At 41.6% G+C, this 25258-nt stretch overlaps 3 protein-coding genes and 1 long non-coding RNA gene across 5 annotated transcripts in view; 2 read left to right on the top strand and 2 right to left on the bottom strand.

The window, feature by feature from the left end:
- The first annotated feature begins 7042 nt into the window (after positions 1 to 7042).
- LOC135072747 (golgin subfamily A member 6-like protein 24) lies at positions 7043 to 10304 on the top strand. Its single transcript, XM_063966785.1, has 5 exons — positions 7043 to 7915; positions 7958 to 9085; positions 9587 to 9646; positions 10142 to 10195; positions 10279 to 10304. Exons 1-3 carry the CDS (start codon positions 7043 to 7045, stop codon positions 9632 to 9634), a joined length of 2049 nt encoding a protein of 682 aa, XP_063822855.1. The 3' UTR covers positions 9635 to 9646; positions 10142 to 10195; positions 10279 to 10304.
- Positions 10305 to 12875: 2571 nt separating this feature from the next.
- LOC135072969 (uncharacterized) lies at positions 12876 to 17820 on the top strand. 2 transcript variants are annotated; one of them, XR_010257549.1, is made up of 3 exons: positions 12876 to 12945; positions 13397 to 13438; positions 17796 to 17820. It is a non-coding gene; the product is annotated as an uncharacterized LOC135072969 (long non-coding RNA). The 2 variants fall into 2 exon arrangements; XR_010257548.1 differs by lacking the exon at positions 17796 to 17820 and adding an exon at positions 13671 to 13896.
- On the bottom strand, positions 13942 to 16161 carry LOC135072746 (basic proline-rich protein-like; the record flags this gene model as incomplete). Its single annotated transcript, XM_063966784.1, has 2 exons — positions 13942 to 15577; positions 15842 to 16161. Coding segments are annotated over 2 exons (1956 nt in total), but the record flags the coding sequence as incomplete, so codon positions are not given.
- A 2989-nt stretch (positions 17821 to 20809) lies between the features above and the next one.
- Positions 20810 to 25258, bottom strand: part of LOC135072661 (uncharacterized) — a 62795-nt gene continuing 58346 nt past the window's right edge. The window contains exon 5 of the mRNA XM_063966676.1: positions 20810 to 21174. Coding sequence (XP_063822746.1) covers positions 21128 to 21174 — 47 coding nt within the window. The 3' untranslated portion in view covers positions 20810 to 21127. The remainder of the gene's footprint in view (positions 21175 to 25258) is intronic.

The following is a 25258-nucleotide window of genomic DNA, read 5'->3' as shown; positions in this document are numbered from 1 at the left end:
AAGGGCCTAATTATAATAAGTCAAAAAGTTTTAAATGAAGTAAGGTTAAATGAGTTCAAAAGTTAAAACCAACAGTTTAGGGTAAGGGCTGAATTGTATTATTAAAAGGAATTTACGTCCTTTAAATCATTTGTTTCCCCAAAAGTCGTATTCAGACGACTAAAAATGTTTAAGGTAAGGGACATTTTTTTAAAGATATCAACATTTCAAGTATACCAATCGATAGAGCCGAAAATTCTGAATGCGTTGGTATATATAACTCATTTTGGCCAAAATGTCCCTTACATTAATTGATACTTCCACTATCGATATGGTTCGGACAAAGTACTTCTGTTCATCTCAATATTCCGATTATTTTGCAGCTGGAGCATCTGCTGCCAATGATGGTTCGGATAGCAATACAATCAGTTATGGTAAAGAATTAAAATGCTAAGTTATATTATCACAACGATACTGTTACAGCTTTTAAAAACAACAGTGTGCTTGGACACTTTATTAATGGTTTCGGACAAAGTACTTCATCTCAATATTCCAATTCTTTTGCAGCTGGAGCATCTGCTGCCACTGATGGTTCTGATACCAATTCAGACAGTTATGGTAAACTTACTTATATTATCACAACAATAACGTTGCAGCTTTTAAAAACAATGGTGTACTTGGACACTTTTTTATATGTTTCGGACAAAGTACTTCTGTTCATCTCAATATTCCGATTATTTTGCAGCTGGAGCATCTGCTGCCAATGATGGTTCGGATAGCAATACAATCAGTTATGGTAAAGAATTAAAATGCAAAGTTATATTATCACAACGATAACGTTACAGCTTTTAAAAACAACAGTGTGTTTGGACACTTTATTATTTGTTTCGGACAAAGTACTACATCTTAATATTCCGATTCTTTTGCAGCTGGAGCATCTGCTGCCACTGATGGTTCTGATACCAATTCAGACAGTTATGGTAAACTTACTTATATTATCACAACGATAACGTTGCAGCTTTTAAAAACAATCATGTACTTGGACACTTTATTATATGGTTCGGACAAAGTACTTCTGTTCATCTCAATATTCCGATTATTTTGCAGCTGGAGCATCTGCTGCCAATGATGGTTCGGATAGCAATACAATCAGTTATGGTAAAGAATTAAAATGCTAAGTTATATTATCACAACGATACTGTTACAGCTTTTAAAAACAACAGTGTGCTTGGACACTTTATTAATAGTTTCGGAAAAAGTACTTCATCTCAATATTCCAATTCTTTTGCAGCTGGAGCATCTGCTGCCACTGATGGTTCTGATACCAATTCAGACAGTTATGGTAAACTTACTTATATTATCACAACGATAACGTTGCAGCTTTTAAAAACAATGGTGTCTCTGGACACTTTTTTATATGTTTCGGACAAAGTACTTCTGTTCATCTCAATATTCCGATTATTTTGCAGCTGGAGCATCTGCTGCCAATGATGGTTCGGATAGCAATACAATCAGTTATGGTAAAGAATTAAAATGCTAAGTTATATTATCACAACGATAACGTTACAGCTTTTAAAAACAATCGTGTTCTTGGACACTTTATTATTTTGTAGGCAACTTATTATTATCTACACTATTAAATTTATTTATTTATATTTATTATAATCCACACAATATCTATTTATATTTAACACATTTACTTATAATCACATACACCCTGCGATGCGTACTAGTTTGTCGATATCGGTATCGATACTCGTATCGACCTTTCGACCGCACTAGCTCCGCGCCGTACATAAGCGTTATATACCTGCCGAGCGCACGGCGGCGCCCGCGCGTCCCTTCGCCAGTCGGATTCCTACTACGACGCGAAGCGCACGCCGCTCTTACCAACCGCTTTAACTATCGATCTGTTATTTGCTCATATACTTCTACTTTCGCTTATATACTTCCTTCCTATTGACTTTCTGTGCTTTATGGAACTATTTTCCGCGTGTGTATGTGCTCTTCTTATTCTATTGTGCCTTCTGAACTATATACTTTGTGCTGAGAACATTGTGGATGCATACAATATAGCATTTAAACCGTGAGTTGCATTTATTTACGAGCATCACCTATCTCATCACACCTAAAATTTGTTTCGGACAAAGTACTTCATCTCAATATTCCAATTCTTTTGCAGCTGGAGCATCTGCTGCCACTGATGGTTCTGATACCAATGCAGACAGTTATGGTAAGCTAACTTATATTATCACAACGATAACGTTACAGCTTTAAAAAACAATCGTGTACTTGGACACTTTATTATATTATGTTTCGAACAAAGTAGGTACTTCTGTTCATCTCAATATTCCGATTATTTTGCAGCTGGAGCATCTGCTGCCACTGATAGTTCTAATAGCAATTCAATCAGTTATGGTAAAGAATTACAATGTTTACAATCATCACAACGATAACGTTACAGCTTTTAAAAACAATCGTATACTTGGACACTTTATTATATGTTTCGGACAAAGTACTTCTGTTCATCTCAATATTCCGATTATTTTCCAGCTGGAGCATCTGCTGCCACTGATGGTTCTGATACCAATTCAGACAGTTATGGTAAAGAATTAAAATGCTAACTTATAATTATTACCACAACGATAACGTTACAGCTTCTAAAAACAATCGTGTTCATGGACACTTAGTCTTTATTATTTTTTTCGGACAAAGTACTTCTGTTTATCTTAATATTCCAATTCTTTTGTAGCTGGGGCATCTTCTGCCACTGATGATTCTGGAAGCTATTCTGGCAGTTACGGTAAGAAAATACATACAGAATGTTATCATCATACTTATCAGAATGTTTCGAGTTATGTTTTTTTACAACATAGAGGATATTTATCGTTTTTAGCTTACATTCGTGTTATTATGAATGTAAATACTTCTGAATCAGCTAGGCTATTCGCGCCATAGTTACCAAAAAACTACCTAAGTACAGAAATTTAAAATAATCATAACTCGAAAACTATCAAAAATCGCGGAACATACGAGTACATGATGGTGATTCGAGTAGCCTTAGTTGATGCTCTACCTCTGGGCTTGGGCTTGACACTACTTTTTGGGACAGCTGTATAAACTGCAGGAAGGTTAACGTTAAAGCGGACTAAGGCTACTGTGTCGTGTTTTCCATGTTATGTATCCTAAGCCTCTTAAAGCAGCCGATTAATTTATTGAACTAAATAGTAGAAACTAATTATTAACACAAAACAGAGCTACAGCCTAAATGACAATGATGTAGATAATTAAGAAGCCGTTAGCCTGCAAAAGATGCAAAAAAGGACAGTCAAACACAAACTTCTTAATTTTGCTACGATTAATTTTGTTACAGCCGGATCGTATGCTCAGTCTAGCGGTTCCGGTGGAGACACTGGTAAGAAAATTAAATATCAAATTAAAAAACTTTTTGTCACAGAATTAAATTGCAAAAATTCCAAATATTCCTTTTTATCCTTCAAGTTAAGCAAAGATAATGCTTTTGTTGGTTTACCAGAATAGTCTCGTAATGACCATAGAGATCTTTTATTATTTAATTTTCGTCTCGAATTACAAAACGAGACACCATAAAAACTAGAGCCGGTAGACCAGTAATAGAAACTTATTTAAAACTTATTATTGAAGTCCTATTTAATTTTGAGCTTCAGGCATTTACATAAATATTTGCAGAAGGAGGAGACGGAGGCGAAGGAGGCGATGGAGGTGATGGAGGTGAAGGAGGCGATGGAGGCGACGGTGATCAAGGAGGAGATGGCGGAGATGGCGGAGATGGAGGCGAAGGAGGCGATGGAGGCGACGGTGATCAAGGAGGAGATGGCGGAGATGGAGGCGAAGGAGGCGATGGAGGCGACGGTGATCAAGGAGGAGATGGCGGAGATGGAGGCGAAGGAGGCGAAGGAGGCGATGGAGGCAACGGTGATCAAGGAGGAGATGGCGGAGATGGAGGCGAAGGAGGCGAAGGAGGCGATGGAGGCGACGGTGATCAAGGAGGAGATGGCGGAGATGGAGGCGAAGGAGGCGATGGAGGCGACGGTGATCAAGGAGGAGATGGCGGAGATGGAGGCGAAGGAGGCGATGGAGGCGACGGTGATCAAGGAGGAGATGGCGGAGATGGAGGCGAAGGAGGCGAAGGAGGCGATGGAGGCGATGGTGATCAAGGAGGAGACGGCGGAGATGGAGGCGAAGGAGGCGATGGAGGCGACAGTAAACAAGGAGGAGATGGCGGAGATGGCGGAGATGGCGGAGATGGAGGCGAAGGAGGTGACGGAGGCGATGGAGGCGACAGTGAACAAGGAGGAGATGGCGGATATGGCGGCGAAGGAGGTGACGGAGGCGATGGAGGAGACGGTGGACAGGGTGAAGATGAAAGCGATGGAGGATCTGCAAATGCTTCTGCTGAAGGTATTTTTTATTTTAGTTCTATAAATAGAACCGATACATTTGTGAACCGTTATGATACACATAACATTATTGTAATTATCATAAAATATAATTTATATACGCAATCGTTATACATTAAGAGTTAACTTAAAACGCACCTAGCATAGTAATTTGCAGGCTAACTGACATTGGCTAAATATGACTGCACTATTGATAAAATACTAACAGCACTTGTATGTACCCTATTTAGAAGCAAATAAAGAATTTTAATTTGAACCTAAAATTGTTACAGCCAACGCTTCATCAAACTCAGACGGTGGATCTGCAAATGCTGCTGCTGAAGGTATTTTTTTAATTCCCTAATATAAGCTTTTCCGTTTTTTTTAGTTTTTAGGGTACCTAACGTTATAAGATTACATTTTTGTCCTTCTGTCTGTTGAGACCCTTTATCTCAGGAACGCGCGGAGGCGTCGAATTAAAATTAAAACGATATACTCAGTCCGTCCCTAAAGCTGTGAAAAAATCTAACTACTAGGTTGACTATGAAAGACAAGTATGTAATATTAATATTTTCTGGGGTAAAGAGTCGCCTGCCTCTCGACCTAAATAAAACAACTTAAAAAAATCTACGACCTGATAAAGGTAGCAGGAAGGCGCTGGATGCAGGCAGCTACCAACCGTGTGATGTGGAAGTCATTGGGGGAGGCCTATGTTCACTAGTGGACATCCTATGGCTTAAATAATGATGATGATGATGATGATGAAAAAAATCCAATTGCTGAAAACTGAACTTTGACCGTAACAGTGTATTTACACCTGAAAATTTCTACGGGTTCACCCAATGCCAAAGTAGCTCAGATGGTGAGAGCAAACGCCCCGTTCGTGGGTTCGATTCTCACAAGGCAATTAAGTTTTTCAAGTTTTTTAAAAATTGTACATTGGTATAAATTGAGTTGTCATATGGCATCGCATAAAAGGACAACATTCACACAAGGTTAACAGATTTTTATTATATGTATGGTTAAACATCATAAATGGAAAAACCTTTTTTACACTGTTTATATCTTAGACGACTGATAAAGAGGACCGACCCCAAATAAAATGGGAATGGGCCGGGCAAAGAAGAAGCCAATATTAATATCTAACAGTTACGGGACCATTGGTGCGCGAGTCCGACTTGCACTTGGTCTGTTGTATCTTTACTTACATCAATGGTATTTACATCAATGAACGTACGCAATCGCAATTGTATTAATACTCTTTTAACATTGTTACTTACAGCTGAAGCGTCATCAAGCTCAGACGGCGGATCTTCAGATGCTTCTGCTGAAGGTATATTCTTTTTTAGCTCCCTCATAGTACTGATGCATTTTCTGTTTACATCAATTGAATAAATAAATATCCTTGGACATTTTACACTCCACCTCTAGTCCCAAACTAAGCAAAGTTGTACTAATGCTAAGTTGAACCACACTTTAATGGTAACTATAACGATAACCAATGTCTTTTGTATGGAGTTTGACAGATTTTTGAAGTATGTTAAAGTTAATATAAAATGCAACCCAGTCTAAGAGTACTAGACGACGGATATAAATATGTACTTAATACTTTTTAAATACTACTAATTAACAATAGTAATAATATATTAAGAAACACCTAACATTATTACAGCCGACGCATCTTCAAGCTCAGATGGTGGATCCGCAGATGCTAGTGCTGAAGGTAAATAAACAACTTTTATTTCCCTTAGTACTGATGCATTTCTGTGCATCATCACATCAAGTAACTATTTTTTAATTATTGAACGCAATAGAGATGTTTATTGTATTGATTTGAGACACACCTAATATTGTTACAGCCAAAGCTTCATCAAGCTCCGATGGTAAAGTAGGAGGAGATGGTGGAGATGGAGGCGAAGGAGATGATGGAGGCGATGGAGGTGATGGTGGCAATGGAGGTGATGGTGGCGATGGAGGCGATGGAGGCGAAGGAGGAGAAGGAGGAGAAGAAGGCGAAGGAGGCGAAGGAGGAGAAGAAGGAGAAGGAGGTGAAGGAGGAAAAGGAGGCGAAGGAGGAGAAGGAGGTGAAGGAGGAGAAGGAGGTGAAGGAGGTGAAGGAGGAGAAGGAGGCGAAGGAGGCGATAGAGGCGACGATGATCAAGGAGGAGATGGCGGAGATGGAGGCGAAGGAGGCGAAGGAGGCGATGGAGGCGACGGTGATCAAGGAGGAGATGGAGGTGAAGGAGGCGATGGAGGAGATGGAGGCGAAGGAGGCGAAGGAGGAGAAGGAGGAGAAGGAGGCGAAGGAGGTGAAGGAGGAGAAGGAGGCGAAGGAGGAGAAGGAGGAGAAGGAGGTGAAGGAGGTGAAGGAGGAGAAGGAGGTGAAGGAGGCGATGGAGGCGACGATGATCAAGGAGGAGATGGTGGAGATGGAGGTGAAGGAGGCGATGGAGGCGATGGAGGCGACGGTGATCAAGGAGGAGATGGCGGAGATGGCGGAGATGGCGGAGATGGCGGAGATGGAGGCGATGGAGGCGAAGGAGGAGAAGGAGGAGAAGAAGGCGAAGGAGGCGAAGGAGGTGAAGGAGGAGAAGAAGGTGAAGGAGGCGAAGGAGGCGAAGGACTAGAAGGAGGTGAAGGAGGCGATGGAGGCGAAGGAGGAGAAGAAGGTGAAGGAGGCGAAGGAGGCGACGATGATCAAGGAGGAGATGGCGGAGATGGAGGTGAAGGAGGCAAAGGAGGCGATGGAGGCGACGGTGATCAAGGAGGAGATGGCGGAGATGGAGGCGAAGGAGGCGATGGAGGCGACGGTGATCAAGGAGGAGATGGCGGAGATGGAGGAGAAGGAGGCGAAGGAGGCGATGGAGGCGACGGTGATCAAGGAGGAGATGGCGGTGAAGGAGGCGATGGAGGAGATGGAGGCGATGGAGGCGATGGAGGCGAAGGAGGAGAAGAAGGCGAAGGAGGCGAAGGAGGTGAAGGAGGAGAAGAAGGCGAAGGAGGTGAAGGAGGAAAAGAAGGTGAAGGAGGCGAAGGAGGCGAAGGAGGCGAAGGAGGCGATAGAGGCGACGATGATCAAGGAGGAGATGGCGGAGATGGAGGCGAAGGAGGCGAAGGAGGCGAAGGAGGCGATGGAGGCGACGGTGATCAAGGAGGAGATGGAGGTGAAGGAGGCGATGGAGGAGATGGAGGCGAAGGAGGCGAAGGAGGAGAAGGAGGAGAAGGAGGCGAAGGAGGAGAAGGAGGAGAAGGAGGTGAAGGAGGTGAAGGAGGAGAAGGAGGTGAAGGAGGCGATGGAGGCGACGATGATCAAGGAGGAGATGGTGGAGATGGAGGTGAAGGAGGCGATGGAGGCGATGGAGGCGACGGTGATCAAGGAGGAGATGGCGGAGATGGCGGAGATGGCGGAGATGGCGGAGATGGAGGCGATGGAGGCGAAGGAGGAGAAGGAGGAGAAGAAGGCGAAGGAGGCGAAGGAGGTGAAGGAGGAGAAGAAGGTGAAGGAGGCGAAGAAGGCGAAGGACTAGAAGGAGGTGAAGGAGGCGATGGAGGCGAAGGAGGAGAAGAAGGTGAAGGAGGCGAAGGAGGCGACGATGATCAAGGAGGAGATGGCGGAGATGGAGGTGAAGGAGGCGAAGGAGGCGATGGAGGCGACGGTGATCAAGGAGGAGATGGCGGAGATGGAGGCGAAGGAGGCGATGGAGGCGACGGTGATCAAGGAGGAGATGGCGGAGATGGAGGAGAAGGAGGCGAAGGAGGCGATGGAGGCGACGGTGATCAAGGAGGAGATGGCGGTGAAGGAGGCGATGGAGGAGATGGAGGCGATGGAGGCGATGGAGGCGAAGGAGGAGAAGAAGGCGAAGGAGGCGAAGGAGGTAAAGGAGGAGAAGAAGGCGAAGGAGGTGAAGGAGGAAAAGAAGGTGAAGGAGGCGAAGGAGGCGAAGGAGGCGAAGGAGGCGAAGGAGGCGAAGGAGGCGAAGGAAGCGATGGAGGCGATGGTGATCAAGGAGGAGATGGCGGAGATGGAGGCGAAGGAGGCGAAGGAGGCGATGGAGGCGACGGTGAACAAGGAGGAGATGGCGGAGATGGAGGCGAAGGAGGCGAAGGAGGCGATGGAGGCGATGGTGATCAAGAAGGAGATGGCGGAGATGGCGGAGATGGCGGAGATGGCGGAGATGGAGGCGAAGGAGGCGAAGGAGGCGATGGAGGCGATGGTGATCAAGAAGGAGATGGCGGAGATGGCGGAGATGGCGGAGATGGCGGAGATGGAGGCGAAGGAAGCGATGGAGGCGACGGTGATCAAGGAGGAGATGGCGGAGATGGAGGAGAAGGAGGCGAAGGAGGCGATGGAGGCGACGGTGATCAAGGAGGAGATGGCGGAGATGGAGGCGAAGGAGGCGAAGGAGGCGATGGAGGCGATGGTGATCAAGAAGGAGATGGCGGAGATGGCGGAGATGGCGGAGATGGCGGAGATGGCGGAGATGGCGGAGATGGAGGCGATGGAGGCGAAGGAGGAGAAGGAGGAGAAGAAGGTGAAGGAGGCGAAGGAGGAGAAGAAGGTGAAGGAGGAGAAGGAGGAGAAGGAGGCGAAGGAGGAGAAGGAGGAGAAGGAGGCGAAGGAGGAGAAGGAGGCGAAGGAGGTGAAGGAGAAGATGGAACAGAGAGTGCTGCTGCTGCTATTGCTGCTGGTAATTTTCTTTTAATTTTAAAATAACTACAATTGGTTTAATGATACATTAAGTTTATGTTATTTTTACGTAATATGTGCCCTGCCCATTGCCACTTCAGGTTGCTACTCCGTCGGGCCATGTCGGCGACTTTAGTTAATTTACGGATATCCTCATTTCTGATCCAACCTCGTAAAGAAACACCAAATATAGCCCTCTCTATATCACGCTGTGTAACTTTGAGCTTCTTTATAAGGCCGGATGATAGGGCATAAACGTTCTGGAATAGAGGCCACGTCTCGGAAAGCGCAGTATGGGACGTCGACCTGTAAGGTGGGCAGACTACAATAATAGTATAAAGGTAGCAGAAAGATGCTGAATGCAGAGTGCAGACGTTTTGTGGCTGAAACGGTGTTGATGATGTTCTTTTTGTTGTTTCATTTTTGTTAACTCTGATGGATTCATATATTGTTTTATTACATGTTACTTTGTTGTGATTTTATATGCCATTACATCTTACAGCCAGCGCTGCTTCAGGCTCAGAAGATGGATCAGACAGTGCTGCTGTAGCTGCTGCCGGTGGTAATTTTCTTTTATTTTTAACTAGCGGCCGCCCGCGTCTTCGCATTCGTGGATCTCGTTTTACCCTCCTGGTGGTGGAGTTTCGTAAAATCCATTCTAGTGAGCACCTACGATCTAAAAGGAACCCCCATGCTAAATTTGAGATTCCTAGCACTTGTAGTTTCTGAGATTTCGTGATGATTGAGTCAGTCAATCAGTAACCTTTTGCTTTTATAGATATAGAAGGTAACTCTAATGAAATTATATTGTTACGAAGTGGACTGTATGGAGATGTGAAGCTGATTAAAACCAGGAGTGTAAAACAGAACCGTTCAATACAAAGGCCAAGAAGTGACAACTAACTAGAAAACAAAGTGTCAAAAATATGAATCAAAAGCATTTATTCTGAAAAACTTATAACTATGGTATGGCGGCTGCTCTGCTGGCCAGTTGCCAACAGTTACAATACGGCTTTTAACATTAATTGGTTGTGATTTGTGCCATTCAATCTTACAGCTAGCACTGCTACAGAAGATGGATCAGACAGTGCTGCCGCAGCCGCTGCCGGTGGTAAATTTCTTTTTGTTGTAATAACTCTATTGGCTTTATATTGTTTTGTTATATTGTAATATTTATGACATGTAATCTTACAGCCAGCACTGCTTCAGGCTCAGAAGATGGAACAGAGAGTGCTGCTGCGGCCATTGCTGCTGGTAATTTTATTTTAATTTTAAAATAACTAAAATGGATTTAATGTTACATTTAGTTTATGTTATTTTTGCGTGCTATGTGCCCTGCCCATTGCCACTTCAGCGTGCTAATCCGTCGGGCCAAGTCAGCGACTTTAGCTAATTTACCGATATCCTCATTTCTGATCTCATCACCTCGTAAAGAAACACCAAGCATAGCCCTCTTCATATCACGCTATGCAACTTTGAGCTTCTTTATAAGGCCGATTGATAGGGCAAAAACGTAATCTGGAGTAGACGACAGCATAATGGTAGCAGAAAGATGCTGAATGCAGACGTTTTGTGGCTGAAACGGTGATGATGATGTTCTTTTTGTTGTTTCATTTTTGTTAAAGGATTATATTGTTTTATTTATTACATGTTACTTTACTTTGTTGTGATTTTTTATTCCATTTAATCTTACAGCCAGCACTGCTTCAGGCTCAGAAGATGGATCAGACAGTGCTGCTTTAGCTGCTGCCGGTGGTAATTATCTTTTATTTTTAACTAGCGGCCGCCCGCGTCTTCGTACGCGTGGATCCCGTTTTACCCAATTGGGGCTGGAGTTCCGTAAAATCCGTTCTTAGTGAGCACCTTCTTTCTAAAAGGAACCCCCATGCAAAATTGGAAACTCTTAGCATTTGTAGTTTCTGAGATTTCATGATGATTGAGTCAGTCAATCAGTGACCTTTCGCTTTTATTTATTTATTTTATTTTATTTTTTCTTTATTAGGAAAACATACAGCTTATATTATGATACATGTAGAATAAAAATAATAAGTCTTACACAAGCCTATGAGTTTTCACTGGATTATAGATATAGAAGATAACTCTAATGAATTTATAATATTGTTACGAAGTGAACGGTATATGGAGATGTGAACCGCTTAATACGAAGGCCGAGAAGTGATAACTAACTAGAAAACAGTGTCAATAAACTTATAACTATGTTATGGCGGCTGCTCTGCATGCCAGATGCCAACAGTTATAATTCGGCTTTTAACAATAATTGGTTGTGATTTATGCCATTCAATCTTACAGCTAGCACTGCTACAGACGATGGATCAGACAGTACTACCGCAGCCGCTGCCGGTGGTAAATTTCTTTTTAGTTTTTATAACTCTGATGGATTAAATTTTTTGTTAAAAGTAAAATTATATCTATGCTATTTAATCTTACAGCTAGCACTGCGTCAGGCTCAGAAAATGGGGCAGAGAGTGCTGCCGTAGCCGCTGCCGGTGGTAATTTTCCTTTAGTTTTAAAATAGATGCGATGGATTTAATGTTACATTCATATTATATTTGTTATTTTTGTTTTTTAATTTTTGTATTAAAATGTTTATGATATTATTTGTATGTAGATTTTAATTATATTTTATGTATTTTACTGTTTATACAACAACATAATTAATTATGCACATCATTTTAATACCTTTCAGCAAGCACTTCAGGCTCAGGCGGCAAATCAGAAAGCACTGTAGCTGGTAAAACAATTTAATATTTTTCAACCGACTTCAAAAAAGGAGGAGGTTCTCAATTCGACCCGTATGTTTTTTTTTTTTTTTTCTATGTTTGTTACGCGATAACTCCGCCAATTATAAACCGATTTGAACAAATCTTTTTTCGGCGTATAGGTAATACCTCAAGGGTGGTCCCATTTAAATTTAATAATAGAAAAAACAACCCCCAAGGGTGGAAAATTGGGGATGAACTTTTTTATACGCAATATCTCCGCCGATTATAAATCAATTTGAACGATTATTTTTTTGTTGAATAGGTATTATCAAAAGGGTGGTTTCATGCGAATTTGAAGAAAATATTTCACCCCCAAGGGTGGAAAATTGGGGATGAACTTTTTTATACGCAATATTTTTACATTTTAGTTTTTTTTGTGTTCACGCATTTGAAGTCGGTTTTATTTTTTAAAAAAGTTAATTATATACTAAAAACCCGATAGGATTGTTCAAAAAATATTCCTAGTCTAGATACTTAATAATACCTTATGTTCCGGACATGGAGTTTTCTGGACAATTAGTGTGATTCTCCAAGGAAATGAGTTTTGGTTGTTTAACTCTAAATAATAAATCTATTATGAAACTAGCTTTTGCCCGCAGCTTCACCCGCGTGAAATTTAGTTGATCATAGATCGTCATCAATTGTAACCTATATGTTATTCTGGGTTATAAACAATAATACTGTGAAGTTTCATCAAAATCCGTTCAGTAGTTTTTGCGTGAAAGAGTTACAAACATCCAGACATCAAGACATCGCGGCATCGATACATTTATAATTTTAATAGGAAGTAGGACATAATTATCTTTGGACAATTTCACACAGCATCATCTAGACCCAAAGTGATTAATATGCTTGTGTTTTGGGTGCTAGCTTAATGGATCAACTACTAATATACTTTTTTTAAGCCCGGCCGGGAATCGAACCCGGTACCTCTCGGCATAGCAGTCCGTTCCGAACCACTACACCGAACGGCCGACAGAAACAGTTATTTTGATTGTGTTTGTTTTTATTTCAGCTGGTGCAACATCACAAACTGGCTCTGGACGCGGCCGCTCCAATAGTACTTCAACAGCATATTGTAAGTCAACTTTACTAACAAAATAATCTAAGTATGTGAAATATAGATTTTCATTATTACGAACTTTCGTTCTTTGAATTATATGTATTCCATTAAACTTAAAGGAAATATTATCTATCACTGACTTACGAATATTTATTTTAATTAAAATTTTATTACTACTTTATTTAGTTCGTGTTATTTATGACTGATCAGACATAAAAGCGTCATCATTCGAACTTAAGAGTAGGCACACACCGTTGATTTTTAGTTGGCCGATAGTTGTGCCCGATTTAAAATTGTATGAAGAATCGGCCAAATCGAATCGGCGTAGTGTGCGCACTCCCATACATGCCCATACTGATCAACTGCCCGACTAAACTATCGGCCGACGAAAAATCAACGGTGTGCGCCTACTCTTAAAAGGTACCTAATATTGTTTTATATTAAATCAAATTCTCTTTGTTTTTAGCGAGTGCGGTATCCAGATCTTCGAAGAAAGGACCTAAATCAGGTGATATGATCTACTTAAATAATATGAATCTGCTGACGCAAACGATCCAATAAACATAAAAAACATCAATGATAATTTGTAATAGTAAACCACTAACAATCCTGTGTGTAGTTGTAAATAATTATCATTTTTACTATGGAGGAAACACCACATTTCGTAGGTTCTTAAACTTCACTAACAAGGAACAATAACCTCCAGCATTATGGTTTTGTATATATTTTTTACCTTTCAGAAACACAAGGAGACGATGGTGGGCGGTATAAAAGAAATAGTGTTCCTTGTCTGGACGGACATAAAGGGAAAGGAGATGGAGGCATAGGAGACGGTGGTGATGGAGGAGGCAGTGGTGAAGGAGGCGAAGGAGGAGGGTCACCTCCTCCGTCAGGAGGAGGCGAAGGAGGAGACAGTGGAGAAGGCGGAGATGAAGGCAATGGAGGCAATGAAGGCGAAGGAGGCAATGGAGGCAATGGTGACCAAGGAGGAAATGGTGGAGAGGGAGGAAATGGAGGCGGTGGAGGCGGTGGAGGCAATGGTAACCAAGGAGGAGGCGGCGGAGAAGGTGGAGATGGAGGAAATGGAGGCGGTGGAGGCAATGGTAACCAAGGAGGAGGCGGCGGAGAAGGTGGAGATGGAGGAAATGGAGGCGGTGAAGGCAATGGTAACCAAGGAGGAGGCGGCGGAGAAGGTGGAGATGGAGGAAATGGAGGCGGTGGAGGCAATGGTAACCAAGGAGGAGGAGGCGGAGAAGGTGGAGATGGAGGAAATGGAGGCGGTGGAGGCAATGGTAACCAAGGAGGAGGCGGCGGAGAAGGTGGAGATGGAGGAAATGGAGGCGGTGGAGGCAATGGTAACCAAGGAGGAGACGGTGGAGAAGGTGAAGATGGAGGAAATGGAGGCGGTGGAGGCAATGGTAACCAAGGAGGAGGCGGCGGAGAAGGTGGAGATGGAGGAAATGGAGGCGGTGGAGGCAATGGTAACCAAGGAGGAGGCGGCGGAGAAGGTGGAGATGTAGGAAATGGAGGCGAAGGAGGCGGTGGAGGCGGTGGAGGCAATGGTAACCAAGGAGGAGGAGGCGGAGAAGGTGGAGATGGAGGAAATGGAGGCGGTGGAGGCAATGGTAACCAAGGAGGAGGCAATGGTAACCAAGGAGGAGGAGGCGGAGAAGGTGGAGATGGAGGAAATGGAGGCGGTGGAGGCAATGGTAACCAAGGAGGAGACGGCGGAGAAGGTGGAGATGGAGGAAATGGAGGCGGTGGAGGCAATGGTAACCAAGGAGGAGGCGGCGGAGAAGGTGGAGATGGAGGAAATGGAGGCGGTGGAGGCAATGGTAACCAAGGAGGAGACGGCGGAGAAGGTGGAGATGGAGGAAATGGAGGCGGTGGAGGCAATGGTAACCAAGGAGGAGGCAATGGTAACCAAGGAGGAGGCGGCGGAGAAGGTGGAGATGGAGGAAATGGAGGCGAAGGAGGCGGTGGAGGCGGTGGAGGCAATGGTAACCAAGGAGGAGGAGGCGGAGAAGGTGGAGATGGAGGAAATGGAGGCGGTGGAGGCAATGGTAACCAAGGAGGAGGAGGCGGAGAAGGTGGAGATGGAGGAAATGGAGGCGGTGGAGGCAATGGTAACCAAGGAGGAGGCAATGGTAACCAAGGAGAAGGAGGCGGAGAAGGTGGAGATGGAGGAAATGGAGGCGGTGGAGGCAATGGTAACCAAGGAGGAGGCAATGGTAACCAAGGAGAAGGAGGCGGAGAAGGTGGAGATGGAGGAAATGGAGGCGGTGGAGGCAATGGTAACCAAGGAGGAGGAGGCGGAGAAGGTGGAGATGGAGGAAATGGAGGCGGTGGAGGCAATGGTAACCAAGGAGGAGGCAATGGTAACCAAGGAGAAGGAGGCGGAGAAGGTGGAGATGGAGGAAATGGAGGCGGTGGAGGCAATGGTAACCAAGGAGGAGGAGGCGGAGAAGGTGGAGATGGAGGAAATGGAGGCGGTGGAGGCAATGGTAACCAAGGAGGAGGCAATGGTAACCAAGGAGGAGGCGGCGGAGAAGGTGGAGATGGAGGAAATGGAGGCGGTGGAGGCAATGGTAACCAAGGAGGAGGAGGCGGAGAAGGTGGAGATGGAGGAAATGGAGGCGGTGGAGGCAATGGTAACCAAGGAGGAGGCAATGGTAACCAAGGAGAAGGAGGCGGAGAAGGTGGAGATGGAGGAAATGGAGGCGGTGGAGGCAATGGTAACCAAGGAGGAGGCAATGGTAACCAAGGAGAAGGAGGCGGAGAAGGTGGAGATGGAGGAAATGGAGGCGGTGGAGGCAATGGTAACCAAGGAGGAGGCAATGGTAACCAAGAAGAAGGAGGCGGAGAAGGTGGAGATGGAGGAAATGGAGGCGGTGGAGGCAATGGTAACCAAGGAGGAGGAGGCGGAGAAGGTGGAGATGGAGGAAATGGAGGCGGTGGAGGCAATGGTAACCAAGGAGGAGGCAATGGTAACCAAGGAGAAGGAGGCGGAGAAGGTGGAGATGGAGGAAATGGAGGCGGTGGAGGCAATGGTAACCAAGGAGGAGGAGGCGGAGAAGGTGGAGATGGAGGAAATGGAGGCGGTGGAGGCAATGGTAACCAAGGAGGAGGCAATGGTAACCAAGGAGGAGGCGGCGGAGAAGGTGGAGATGGAGGAAATGGAGGCGGTGGAGGCAATGGTAACCAAGGAGGAGGAGGCGGAGAAGGTGGAGATGGAGGAAATGGAGGCGGTGGAGGCAATGGTAACCAAGAAGGAGGCAATGGTAACCAAGGAGGAGGCGGCGGAGAAGGTGGAGATGGAGGCAATGGAGGCGGTGGAGGCGGTGGGGGCAATGGTAACCAAGGAGGAAATGGTGGAGAGGGAGGAAATGGAGGCAATGGAGGCGAAGGAGGCAATAGAGGCGGTGGAGGCAACGGTGATCAAGGAGGAAATGGTGGAGAGGGTGGAAATGGAGACAATGGAGGCGGAGGAGGCGGTGGAGGCAACGGTGATCAAGGAGGAGAGGGTGGAGAGGGTGGAAATGGAGACAATGGGGGCGGAGGAGGCGGTGGAGGCAACGGTGATCAAGGAGGAAATGGCGGAGAGGGTGGAAATGGAGACAATGGAGGCGGGGGAAGCGGCGGAGGCAACGGTGATCAAGGAGGAGAAGGTGGAAATGGAGACAATGGAGGCGGAGGAGGCGGTGGAGGCAATGGTAACCAAGGAGGAAATGGTGGAGAGGGTGGAAATGGAGACAATGGAGGCGGAGGAGGCGGTGGAGGCAACGGTGATCAAGGAGGAGAGGGTGGAAATGGAGACAAAGGAGGCGGAGAAAGCGGCGGAGGCAACGGTGACGAAGGAGGAGACGGTGGAGAGGGCGGAGGTGATGAAGGAAACGGTGATGATGGGAATGACAATGGTGAAGGAGGTGAAGGAGGAGATGAAGGCGATGGAGGCGATGGTGGCAAACATGGTAAACATGGTAAACATGGCAAAAAGGGTAAACATGGCAAAAAGGGTAAAGATGGCAAAGATGGGGAAGAAGGATGTGATGACGGAGAACATCATCATCATCATCATCATCACAGAAAACATCATAGATGGCATAAAAAACATGAGAAAAAGGATGGTTGGGCATAAGGCGATAAGGATCACAAAACAGGCAAGGACCAAAGCCCATGGCTATGCAAATTTGCTTTAAAAACCCGAATAATCAAATTTAGAGAAGGAAAATTGCATACCCATGGATCAGTTACATTGTTAGATAATTTCCGATATACAGGTTGCATTATCCGCAGAGAAAAAGTTATTAAGCCTGCTACATTTTAGGCTAGGATTTATATTGTTTGGTGTTTATTTTGTTATTATTTTATTCACAGTATTCTTAGGCCGAGTTCCACCACCTGACTTTGACCGTAACTATAACGATAACTGATTTATTTTGTATGGATTTTGACAGATTTTTGACGTTTGTTTAAGTCAAAGTAAGATGGTGCAACCCAGCCTTAGTTTATTCTTTCCTAGTTCCAAACTAGGATAAAAAATTACAACATGCACGCAGGCTCACTTAGTAGTTTACTCTTATTCTAAGTTTTTCCTCTGAAAGCTTAAATTATTATTTTTCTGTCCTGTACAGAGAAAGCACATTAAACTATACCAAAAGAGCACTTAAAAGGTACTATATACTGAAGGTCCCAGCACTTAGCTTAATGTGCTATTGTGTGTACAAAAATAGTTATGATCGAAATTAGTATTTATGAAATGTTGATTAAAATAACTAAAGTTAATAATTATGTGCTTCTGTAGAATTTGCTTAACAATTATATAACTGCAGCATCATTTTTAATAGCTTCCTCGATGTTTTCAGGATAAACTCGTCCATTTCAAGGAAATCCAAGTGAGTGTAATGATAATTTTATTATTAAGTATCACGAATACGATGAAAGTTCTTATTACGTTAACTTTTTAACTGTTATCTTGTAAAACTTGTAACGTAACATCTCTTTGTACACCTTTGTTTTGTTTGACCGATGTATACTTATTTTAAAATCAATTGTCCCGAAACAGTCAGTGGTAGAGTTAAAAGAGTATCTACTGGGGCTGGGACGTGTAAAAGTGCTTTTTATAAGCTTACTTACAAACTAAATATAAATTCTAATTTCAGATATATTTAAAAAAATACTTTTTATAGCTGCACTAAAGCTTAGGCCAACGCGTGCAGCCTGCGTACGCGTTGGCGATGGCGATCACTTTTGTGAACTTGGATGCAGTCTGCGGACAGGTCTAAAATAATCATCCACTACTAAAACCTATTTTTTTTTTCTTTGCAGGAACAAATCTTCTACAACTATGGCTACTACAAATCGACCCCGGCATAGAACTACGAGACATACCCAACGACTTAGTTAATGAAAATGGTTACTGAGCATACGCCTATAATAATCTTCAAAATTGTTTTTTCGAGTGAATTATTATATTAAATTGAAATTTTGGTCATGAAATATAAGCAAGCAAATTAATTTGAGTTTTTTTTTACCTATTTATTTGAAATATTAAGGCTGAGTTGCACCATTTTACTTTAAGTTAAAAAACTGTCAAACTCCATACTAAAAGCACCGGTTACTGTTATTGTTACAGTTAAAATAGATGGTGTAACTCAATCTACTCGGCTGTACATTATTAATTAAAAGAAAAGTAAAAAAAAACTGTAAGAAGTAAAGATCCAGAGTCCCTGAAAAATATAAAAGCAAAAAATATGTTACCTGTGTTTCGTTGAATCATACTGTTGTGTTAACAGTGTCTACCACTTATCCATGCAAATACTTGCAAAGCAACTACTTTGCTCTTAATATTTCATCAGTGGATTGATTCATTTATAGTAAGAGTAATAGGCTATATCAGGGTTTCCCAAACTATCGTCGCGAGCGAACATTGTGTGGGCCCTGCCTGTAGAACGACACACTACCCTACCGATTAGGGTTGCCAGGTCCAAAATCACAAAAGCCGGACTTTGTGCTTCATTTGGCCGGACATTGCAATTAGTGAATTAGTGTCAGCTCATGAGTGAGTACTATCATCATCGGTTGCTAACCAACATCCTGATTCGTGCGCTTCATATGATTCTGAGGCTCGACTTTCGCCTGACGTGGCAACCAAATAAAAAGCCTAACAAAAGCCGGACAGGCCGGACAAGGCAATATTTGGCCGGACAAGTCCCTAAAAAGCCAAACATGTCCGGCTAAAGCCGGACGCCTGGCAACCCTACTACCGATCCAACTGCTGGGCAGCGGGCGACTGTCAGTCGCCCGTACGGATTGTAATTTGAAAAGTCCTTTAATTAGGTATATTGGTAACGGTTAATTATCCTATAGGTGGGTCCCGAGTTTGGGAACTTGTATTAGATGAGTCGTAGCCCAGACAACTTCATCATCATCATCATCAACAGCCCTTTACAGTTCACTGCTGGACTATGAGCCTCTTCCACTATAGTCGAGGGTTTTGCCATAATCCCCACGCTTGGCAGGTGGGTTGGACAACTTGGTTTCTCAATATTATATGACCGTTATTACTTGTCAAGTCCACATTTTGGATCCCTCGGTGTCTCTAATTTAAAATCAAAAGCAGCTCAACACGAGATGGGTTGTGCATTATGCGTGCGGGCCTTTGAGGCCGCACTAATATGACGGCCACCGTGACAGATTGTTCCCAAATAGGTGCCTCGGAATATAAAGCAGGAGCCCAAAGAAATCTAATTTAAAATACATAACCTATAGGTGAGATAGTATGGACAAGCATTGGGGAAGAAATATTATAACTATCAAATCAGAGTTCAAAAATACAGAATGTGTGGAAGAAAATAATACACTTTTATAACCCTTTATTAACTAATCATTTATGAATTAACTATCAAATCAATTTACAGCAGGGAAACATTATCATACAATTTATTAAAGTTATATAACCTAACCTGCTAAATTTAGCTTATATTCTTCAGTCACTTTTCAACACAAGCTATATTATTTGAGGTGAACTTACTCTGGAAAGTGTGCTACTCGTTTGAATATTATGTTTGTTTTAACAACTTATAAGCTCGTAAAGTATAATAACTTAATAATTATAATTACAACCCATTCGAAACATCAGCGTTTTTTTAGCTAACAACTACTCTTTTTATATGTAACTTGAGAAATTTCTCAAATTTTACTTGCATGTCCATACTTCACCTAACTCCCCAAGCCCCGTATTTCGCTCAGGCGACGAAATGACGCATGTAACACGATGAAAGTAGCTACTACATCTGCGACCAAATCTCATTTACCTCACTATATTCCCAATAATCTTCAGAGGGCACACGACACGTGGGGAAATAACTTTTACAAAATATGAGTGCATATTGAAAGAGATCACGGCTTCATTCGTTTAGAAACTCTTTGGCTCTTGTATATTTTATTTCTATTGAAATGGAAATTATGTTTCGGGATCCAAAGGACTGGTTTATTTACTAGTGCAAAATGTGGATAAAATATGGCTGAAAGAAAAAAAAAACTATGTTGTTCTTTTTGGAAATTGATATAATATGAGTGTATTTAACTTACAAAATTATCAAAAGCACCTATCTAGGTATCCTTTCGATAATAAAATAATGTTTTTGACACTTTATTAACTGTTAGATACCTGTTTTTTCTTTTTTCTGAGAATCATAATTATAAAAGTGATAGGTACTCAAAATTAATTAAATTTATTATCTCACAATATTTATTACCTAATTAATAATATTCGATCCTAAAAAAAATTGTGAACTCAACTGAACTTGACAACAATTAAAGTACTTACCTTTTGAATAACAGTCGAAAGGGATTATCAGGTAAAATAAAACAACAGTTTCGCAATGGCATCAATCACATTATTTACATACATACAGACCAGTTTATTTACTATCACCGTACAGCCACTACTATTGTCACCAATTTGCAATATCATTTCATGGTAATATCCAGGTAAGAATTACACACAAACAATATTTTCAGCTGTACCTACGTTATCACAGATTTGTAACAGTTATAAATTATTTCTTTATTTTAATTATTGCACAGCAACATCTAAAATACAATAGCTTTATTTTTGTAACGATATTTATACAATAAGGTACATGAGGGAATTAAATTATTTGTACAAGTTAGGGTACAATTCGCTAAGTGGTTATCTTAAAAAGAATCCTTGGTAGAAGTACCGTGGCGCAGACGGAACTGAAAAAAAAGAAAATATACAATTCAGTAAACATTTTATATTACACACATCGTGGCTTCCAAAGTATTATTCGATACTTCTTTGAAGGTATTCGGAATATTTCTCGCACTAGTTCCTTCAGCTCTTGTAAAGGAACGGATGTGAAATAGATATTGTTAGATAGAGCCTTCAAAGGAACTTGCTTCACTTGTGTGCACGTAACCTAACAAAGGTTTTATCGTGATATAAACATAACAGGGAGAAATAACGAGATACGACTCGCACCAAGAGATACCTAACAATATGGTTGTAACAGTGTACTGTAAGATATTATACAGGGTGTCCCAAAAAGTAGTGTCAAGCCGAAGCCCAGAGGTAGAGCATCACTACCACCCAAATCACAGTGACATTTGATAGTTTTTGAGTTATGATTTTTTTACAACATAGGTACAGGATTTTAGTTTACATTCGTGTTATGGATGTAAATACTTCTGAATCAGCTAGGCCTAGTATTAATCTAATAATAATTAAAAATCAGGCATATAAGTTGACTATTCGTGCCACAGTGACCAAAAAAGTACCTTAGCACAGAAATTTATAACAATCATAACTCGAAAAAAATCAAAAATCGCGGAACAAACATGGGAATGATTTGGATAACCCTAGTGATGCTCTACTTTAGGACTTCGGCTTGACACTACTTTTTGGGACACCTGTATATTCCTTCACACATATTAATATGTCAGGAACAATTTGTCGTACCTACTCTACGACACCTATATTATTGAATAATAGAATTTGAAGGTGCCTTAATAAGGTGCCTGCCTTTATTTCTGATATTCATTTCCATCAAATTAATAGTCTGTAGGTAGACAAGCCAATTTCATTAAACTTTCAGAACAATAGAATTTATGACCAAATGTAACGATTGCAACGTTTCTAGAGCCACGGATCTTTCGTCAAACTGGCTTGTAAGCAGCGTTGCCAGTTTTTTTTTTCGCCAAGTCGGGACTTTGGTACTTTTTGAGTGAAAATAGCGGGATTCTTCCGTCAGAAGCGGGACATAGTAAAAAAACGTATACAGTGTGAGTCACGTTAAAGTGTACATATGAAAATAGATGAAACTAGACCTATTTTTATCGACAAAAAAGAGGACAAAAATTTTTCAAGATTTTTTTTTATTTTTTTATAGAATTTTTTTTCTTCCAATTACTTATTGTAAAGAAAACGTAATAACTTTTGAACTAAGCGGTATATCTTGATAAAATAAAAACAGTAATAATGCTAAATAACAGGCGATACTAAAAAAATACATAAAATATACAAAAATGCCAAGAAATAATAAAAAATGATACTTTTTGAAAAAAATCTGCTTTTAAATTCATTTTTTTTTTGTTATTTGATAAATTTCTCCAAAAAATGCCCCTATAACAGGTGGTTTTTATTACTTTGTGTTATTCTCTATCTTTGTAAAACCAAAAATCGCATGTCTCTATCCCTATCACAACGTTAGCAAAAGTAGCCATAGAAAATGTATATTAACAAAAAAATAATATTTTAAATCAGATTTACTCTCGTTAAATTCGTCTTTAGAATAAAAAAAGAAAAAAAAAGCAAAAATCGAAATAAAAAAAAATCGAAATAAAAAAAAAATTCTTTAGAATAATATGGCGTTTCAAACAATAGTCTGGTGAAGTGAGTGTCTCTCTCCGAAAAGCGGGACCGAGCCTGTCCCGCGCGGGACATTTAAATTTGATTTAAAAATCGGGACGTCCCGCCGAAATCGGGACGTCTGGCAACGATGCTTGTAAGTGACCGGGATCAGGAACTAAATAAATCCTGATAAAATAAAACGTCTGACTGATTACATTATATTGAATTATCAGTGATTTTGAATACATTTTTTTTTCAGTTTATACTAATTCAGAGATTCTCTTAACTTTCAATTCGACAAAAATGTCTTTAGATCTTGCGTTCCTTTGAAAGAAAGCTTTTATAAATAGCATATTTTTAGAAATTTAAGATTTCATGCTTCACAGCACTTGTTTTGATATTCCATAATTAAATCGTGCATCGTTTTACAGCGTAAACATTTTCAATATACCGAGAGAAATAATCACTCAAGTTGGTATCGGCAGAGGTCTTAGGTTGGGGTATTTTATTGTTCTATTTCGAGTCTAATGTTTTGAAGTTTAGGGTTTAGATTCGGGTGGGGTCTGTCACGTCGGATTTCACGCTCGCCGGTTCGGAAATGCACAAAGTTTCCTTTTGTGGCGTTTCTCATAACTTGATTTGTGACGGCGCAACCCTTCAGCCGGTTCCGGATCGGCGCCGCAACGGCGAGACGCGGGTTCCGTACAAGTAGTGTGTGTGGCACACGCTTAAGCGGCAGTGGGTTTATTGGTTTGACCTATTATTTTGCAATGATAGCTAGGTACAAAGACTGCTTGGAAAGACCAATGTTCAGCATGGATGACGGACGTCCTGTGACTAAAATGGTAATGATGATTGATGATGAGTTATAAAGAAAGATTATAGATGCGTTGTATCAAGTATTTTATATTTCAACAGTAAGAATGCGGAAAATGTCAAAAGTGAGTGAGAAGATAAGTCGTCCCATTTAGGCTTACTTATACCTAAGTATAATGTTTATCTAATGCTAAGTGTGTGAATAATTACAGTGAGATTTCAGTGTTAACTCGACTTTAAATAAGTACCTATTCTGCTGTTGCAGATACTTACCTACTGGGAATATTTTTTTATAAAACAGGATGGTAAAATTAACTTTATGTTTAACCCTGAAAGGGCGTACAAAATGAAACGCATTTTAAGTACTCGTAATATTTATGCTACTAGCTTTTGACATAGAAACAATATAATGAATTTTCAAAAACAACTCAAGTTCGTTTCCTCTTACAAATGAGATCCACTCACGATTTAGTGATGAAAAAATAACAAGCTCACTAAAATATATTTATATTAATGCAGCATTTTGTTTCCTCTCATTGGTAAGAGGAAACAAACTTGAGTTGTTTTTGAAAATTCATTAGATGGTTTCTATGTCAAAAGCTAGTGACAAACATAAAGTAAATTTTACCATCCTGTTTTGTAAAAAAATATTCCCAGTAAGTATTATCTGCAACCTTCCAATAACAATTTACAAAGGACAATGTTCGTTCTCCATACATTGTTCGCCTAAAGAACCAACAATTTTGACATATTACTACCCGAAAGCGAAATAATACGATTCTGTGTGTAAGAACAATGATTCCTGATGGACACTTGCCATAAAATAATTGATTAAGAATATTAAATCACAGCGATTTTATAATATGTCGTTTATGACAACATGGCGTCTAATGTATTGTGTGAATGTATGAACACCGATTCGCGAAAAATGTTTTGTATTGTCGTCACGCCGAGTCGCAGCCAAATAGTATAAAATAATAGAACAAGTTTTAGAAATACAACTCGGCATTCCACTTTTACAATATGCCCACATATTGCACGTAAATAAACAACATGAATCGTAGGTTGTTTCCATCCTTGTCATCTGACACATGAAATAAACTCCTATTGTATTATAGATATCGAAGCCGAATCGTATATAATAATAGAATGGGTTTTGGAGATCACTCGGGGTTCCACTTTTATAAAATACCTACATATTACATAAAAATACCACGAATCATGAGTTTTCTTTTCACCATTTACATCTGACACGAGATAACAAACTCCTATCTCCATGACTACCATCGTAGTCTATGCCAAAGACTACAATATTTTAAGCAAGAAGTTTCAAACCTTAGCGGCTACGGTAACCCCTGGGCCACATACATCATAACATTCGGTCGACACCGGAACGAAGTCTTGCGATTATGCAAAAAAGCATCGTATTCTAGTGCGGCTATATCACGTTCAACCGGGGTTTTAATTCGACTAAAGTCCTGACTAAAGACTGGAAGAAAATACGCCGCATTGTATGAGCACTTCGTGTTCGTTAAAGCGGCTTCAGATCTAGAGCCCACATAGTTTTCTTTCCAATAATATCCGCAAGTAGCGCTGCATGATCTTTACAACAAAAACGGCAATAGTTATTAAGGT

This window comes from Ostrinia nubilalis, chromosome 6 (assembly GCF_963855985.1).
Source record: "Ostrinia nubilalis chromosome 6, ilOstNubi1.1, whole genome shotgun sequence".
NCBI lineage: Eukaryota > Metazoa > Arthropoda > Insecta > Lepidoptera > Crambidae > Ostrinia > Ostrinia nubilalis.
The sequence above is the reverse complement of the archived record's forward strand: the minus strand, read 5'-3'. Positions and strand labels throughout refer to the sequence as shown.

Bases quoted from the DNA above. Each gene is read 5' to 3' on its own strand.
- LOC135072747 (XM_063966785.1), top strand. From the start codon at position 7,043: ATGGAGGCGAAGGAGGAGAAGAAGGTGAAGGAGGCGAAGGAGGCGACG. The intron at 7,916-7,957 runs AAGGACTAGAAG...GAGGCGAAGGAG, and splicing joins TGAAGGAGGCGAAGAAGGCG to GAGAAGAAGGTGAAGGAGGC. The intron at 9,086-9,586 runs GTAATTTTCTTT...TACATCTTACAG, and splicing joins TGCTGCTGCTATTGCTGCTG to CCAGCGCTGCTTCAGGCTCA.